Raw genomic sequence first — 5,589 nt, forward strand, 5'->3', positions numbered from 1 at the left:
AAGTTTTGGCATCTAGGTTCAGAATGTTTGTATTGTACACATGATTGTCCATTTAAGTGAAATCCCATTGGCATCTCATTGTTGATTTTGGTGTCTCATTCTTGCATCTGTTCTATTCATTGTCCAAACACTAAAGCCTGAACCATTACCCTAAACCAAGTACCCTAAACCATATCATAAGATCCTAAAGCATTAACCATGTGCTCGTTGCGCGAGGATGTAAGCATGTGCTTGTTGCTTTCGTTGCATTCGTTCTATTCATTGACATGATAAACAAAGATATAATAAACTTGACACAATAAACTTTGCATTCGTCTCTAGTGTATGGCAAACTTTGCATTCGTCTCTATCAATGTGTTCACACAAACTTTGATGGTAGAAAATTTGTATATTCACGTTGCAGCCTCCTGAGACGCACATGAAAACGTTGCAACCTCCTGTCACGCAGATGAAGACGCTGTAGCCTCCTAAGACGTTGCAGCCTCCCACACAAGCGTCACGCTGCGGATATGGGTGTCACGGTCACGCTGTAGCCTCCTGTGTCACGGACTGGGCACGCTACTGTGGGAGGGATGAAGACGCCGAACTGAGGGAGGGATGAAGACGCCGAACTGAGGGATGCGCACGCTATTGTGGGTATGAGAGAGAGAGAGAGAGAACGAGAACGGAAGGAACAATGCACGCAGCAGGCAAGTTCGCATTCGTGAGAAACAAAGGCCGCGGCATCTGATACTTCGCATGCGCACACGTTTCGACGTCACCCTGTTCGTTGGCGGCGGCACATTCTCTGGGCCCCTCCCAATTATAAGGAGTTAAGGCGTCTCCAGTTTCGCATGCGCACACACGTCTCCCCAGTACCATCGACGGGCACTTTTCCGACTGGACGAGTTTAAGATTGTGGGCGGGCTCACAAAAAACGGATGGGTTTACTTGCCCACGGGATCGACGTCTGCGATGTGGTCGTGAGGAGGGGGATTAACGACAGCCGTTGATCCCAACTCCCCGAGGTCTTAAAGACCCCGTGGGAGATAGTGCTGAGGGTAGATCATGGTTGCCCGCAGGACCCGGCTGCTAGCTAATAATAACCAGTAGTAATTAGAAGATTGCAGCAGCAAGCCTGGTACCACATCGCCTGCGTTGGGAGACAAATAGACCTGTTCCATATATGCAGCAAACTTGACAACAGGTGTCACAACATACAGTGTATGCGCCTGCCCCCAAGAGGTTCTGGCTGCATCTCATGTGCACCTGCAATTCATCAGGCCATGACCTCCTTTGTTGTCAGATAGTGGGTGCAATTGGCAGCAGCAGCAGCAGCTGCTCATGTTCTTGGTTGTGTGTGGAATCATCTGGAAGTTTTCAGAAACACAAGCAATGAATGATCCTTAGCTTAATGGAAAGCTTTCCAATGTCTTGTTCATAAGGCTCCACGGGCAACCTCACGTATGCTGCTAGCTTCCCCTTGTCCTCGGGAGAAGCTTTTACAGCACACATGCCGAGAATTCGAGCTTCTGCTTCATCGGGGTGTGCTCTTGTCCCGGGATGCTTTATTTCGTCTCCTCGAAATCTGCCTCCAGACAAAGGGCCTCCATGGTGCAAGACAGGTGCATGCTCTCATGGTCTGCAGTGGGGTAGATTCCTTGACCTGTGCTGGATACCATCTCATTCGCCTGTTCACTGCATGCTCGAGTGTGTTTGATGCATCATGCATCTTTGCAAAAATATCCGTTAACAACCCATACACATGGAATGCAATTATTGCAGCACATGTAGAGCTTGGAAGCAGCATGATTGCAGTTGAGCTTTTTACCAGCATGCAGCAGAAGGGCATCGACCCGGACAGGTTTAGCTTCTTGTCCATTCTAAGGGCATGCAGTGCTGTTGGAGCTGTGATGTATGGCAGATCAATACATGATATGGTGCTCAAATGTGGACTTGAATCAGATGTTGAGGTTATGAATACTGTCATTGACATGTACACAAAGTGTGCAAGTCTGGTGGAGGCACGCAAAGTCTTCGACAGGTTGTCATGTAGAGATGTAGTGTCATGGAATGCCTTGATTGCAGGATATGCTACAGTTGGGGATAGCTCTTGTGCTCTTGAGCTTGTCAATGAAATGCAGCAAGAGGGCAGAAAACCTCATATATTCTCGTTTGCAAGCATTCTGAAAGCATGTGCAAGCCTAGGAGCTTTGGAACCAGGCAGGTGGATACATGACCAGATTATCAGAAGTGGATATGAATTAAATGTTCCAATTGGCAGTGCACTTGTTGACATGTATGCAAAGTGTGGCCTTCTAGCAGAGGCACGGTTGTTATTTAATCAACTGGAAAATCGAGATCTGCTGTCATGGACTGCAATGATTTCAGGGTACATGGCAGCTGGTAAACATATCATTGCTCCTAAATTGTATGTGAGAATGCTTCAACAGGGTATAATGCCTGACAATCACCTATTCTCATCCATTTTAAAGTCATGTGGAAGCATTCAAGAAGGAGAATGGGGTAGAAAGATACACAATCAAGTTGTCAAAATTGGACTAGATCAAGATGTCATCATTGGAATTGCCATTGTTGACATGTATGTGAACTTTGGTAGTTTGGAAAGCTCATTCCAAGTCTTTGAGAGTTTCCAGAATAAAAATGTCCTTCTCTGGAAGGCATTAATCAAAGGCTATGTGAAGCTAGGTTGTCTGCTCTCTGCTTTGGGACTATTCAAAAGAATGCATCAGAGGGATATTGAAATAGACAAAGCTCTTTTTGTTTCACTTATAAAAGCATGTGGTCATCTTGCTGACTTGCAGGTCGCAAAATTGATAAATGAACTAGCATTCAGGTTTGGATGGGAGGCAGACCTTATGGTTTGGAATAGTGTTCTCACCATGTTTGTAAACTGTGGAGATTTGTTGCAGGCAGGCGATGTTTTTAACAAAATGCTCAATAGGGACATAGAATCGCGGACTGCTATTATTACAGCTTACTTTCAGCATGAACAGTGCTTGCTTGCATTACAACTTTTTACCAAGATGCAGCAGGTAGGTATTGTACCAGACACACTTTTATTTTTATCCTTATTAAAGGTTTGTGGTAGCATTGAAGGAGGCCGTCTTACACATGATCTGATTACTAAGTTTGGACAAGATTTGGATTTGGTAGTTGGGAGTGCTCTCATCAACATGCATATCAAATGTGGGACTTTAGAAGATGCACACAGTGTCTTTGTCAATTTGCAATGTCCAGATGTGGTAGCATGGGGCACCATGATAGCAGGCTATGCTGATTGTGGAGATGGACTGTGTGCTCTGCAGCTTTTTGAGAAAATGCAGGAGGTTGGTGCAAGAGCAGACGATGGAATTTATATATGTACTTTAAAATCTTGCAGTCACACACACTTGGTATGCCAAGGTCATTTGATACATGATCAAATCATCAGAACTGAGCGAGAATCTGAGGTGGTTATTGGCAACACACTTGTGGACATGTACACTAAATGCAGTTGCCTAGAAGAAGCACAGAGAGTTTTTGACAACTTATTTGAACAAGACTTGATATCGTGGGGTGCACTGATGACAGGTTATGTCCAAAGTGGAAAGGTGCACATGGTTCTAGAATTCTACAAGATGATGCAGGAGGAACATTTACAGCCAGACACAACCATTTATTCATGTGTCTTGAAAGCATGCAGTCATGCAAGCACACTAGAGCATGGTAGGCTTATACATGACCAGTTGATCCTAAGTGGCATTGAGTTAGATGCAGTTGTAGGTTCTGCTTTGCTGGGCATGTATGCCCAGTATGGGAAGCTTCAGGAGGCATATCAAGTGTTCATGATGCTCCAAAGCAATGATGAACGTTGTTGGAGTACATTGATTTCGGGGTGTGCAATGCATGGGCATGGACAGCTAGTCCTTGAACTCTATAAAAAGTTAAGCCAAGCTGCAGTCTTACCTAGCAAAGCAACAGTTTTATGGATCCTAAAAGCATGTACTGACGCAGGAACTATTGAACAAGGCAGTCTGCTTCACAATGAAATGACTCGAATTGGAATGGAACTGGACACAGTCCTTGGAAATACTCTGGTGGATATGTACTGTAAGTGTGGAAGCTTACAGGATGCACTAAAAGTTTTTCATAATTTGCCAAATCGAGATGTAGTGTCATGGAGTGTGATGATTGCAGGGTTTGTTTTGCATGGTAAATTTGCATTGACTCAGAAATATTTTGACAAAATGCAACACCAAAGTTTGCAACCGAATGATGTAATTATCATGGCCATTCTTGGTGCCTGCAGCCATACTGGCCTATTAAAGGAAGGGGTTGTAAATTTTTCTCTAATGAAAGATATCCATGGTCTTTCTCCAAAGCTTGAGCATTACAGCTGCATGGTTGACCTCCTCAGCCGTGCAGGCTTTCTGAATGCTGCTGTAGGTTTAATACAAACCATGCCCATTCCTCATGATGATATTACGTGGACCTCTTTGCTGAGTAGTTGCAACACTCACAATAACATAGAATTAGGAAAAAGTTGTCTCATTGCTCAGTCCGTATCTCAACAAAATTTAGAAACACAAAAAATTATGAAGGTATAGGATACATATGCACTGAGAGCACCAACTTGGAAAATAGTAACACACATGGATATGCATTTAACTGCTGCCTTCAATGCTCGGTTGCACCCTGATCATTTCACTCATAGTAGGGACATCTGATATCCACTTTTTTTGAAGAGCAGTTCAACATGCTCTGCAGGCTTTGTGGATTCTAGCTATGGCTGAATCATAAAGCCCCAGACTTCGCATTTTCAGTCCATGGGGGACTTCCATGGTGTCAAAGAGCAGCAAGGTTTCAATCTCTCAATTGGGAGCTCTGCCATGTGCAAATGCATATGTTGCAGAGGTATGTACTGTATCTGCCAGGACTCTTGTAGTTCATCTAGAGAGCTGTATGGGTCTAGAGTCCCTTGTGGACTGGATAGCTGTAAACACCCACTGTGTCTTGTTTAAAATGGTATCTGAGATATCTGGGGGTTGAGGTGTGGTGGGAATGGTGTGCCTCTCCTATGTTGATAAACTTAGAGAAAGTTAGGTATGCAATCTGGCTGCACCAATTAGCTGCCCAAAATGGTGATAGCTCTATACATCCAGTACGAGGGTCAGCAATATTAACCAATTGTCCACTGTACATACATATATACAAATCCACAGACATACATACATACATACCTGCACTACATGTATATACACATGTAGATATGTATGTATATATGTATCTCTCTTTGCACATGCGTGAGAGAGAGAGAGAGAGAGAGAGAGAGAGAGAGAGAGAGAGAGAGAGGGAGAGGGAGGGAGAGAGGATGGGATTGCATAAATCTAAGACTTGGTGGAAAATGATGGTGATGGAAGGCTGCCTGAACAAGATTCTCCCCAAATGCAAGGTCTTTCTTTGGAGAGTGCTCATTTGTGGATTTCCCCTCGCCTTGGCTCTTTCAAAGTGCCAAATCTTGAATGGCAATGGTTTCTTTTGCATGACCAGTGTGGAATTCTCATGCCATAGTTTATGTCTTTCCTTGTAGCTAGTAAAATTTGGACC

The 5,589-nt window shown here is 44.1% G+C and overlaps 1 protein-coding gene across 1 annotated transcript; it reads left to right on the forward strand.

Annotated features, from left to right (window-relative positions):
- The first annotated feature begins 996 nt into the window (after positions 1-996).
- LOC148014221 (pentatricopeptide repeat-containing protein At5g27110-like) lies at positions 997-5,310 on the forward strand. The gene has a single exon (XM_087666931.1). It carries the CDS (start codon positions 1,446-1,448, stop codon positions 4,587-4,589), a length of 3,144 nt encoding a protein of 1,047 aa, XP_087523057.1. The 5' UTR covers positions 997-1,445; the 3' UTR covers positions 4,590-5,310.
- The last annotated feature ends 279 nt before the right edge of the window (positions 5,311-5,589 follow it).

Source organism: Lygodium microphyllum, chromosome 25, assembly GCF_053477565.2.
Source record: "Lygodium microphyllum isolate KBCC chromosome 25, Lygodium_microphyllum_v1.1.10, whole genome shotgun sequence".
Classification (NCBI taxonomy): Eukaryota; Viridiplantae; Streptophyta; class Polypodiopsida; order Schizaeales; family Lygodiaceae; genus Lygodium; species Lygodium microphyllum.

Excerpts from the sequence above, each read along its gene's own strand:
- LOC148014221 (XM_087666931.1), top strand. The coding sequence starts at position 1,446 with ATGCTGCTAGCTTCCCCTTGTCCTCGGGAGAAGCTTTTACAGCACACA.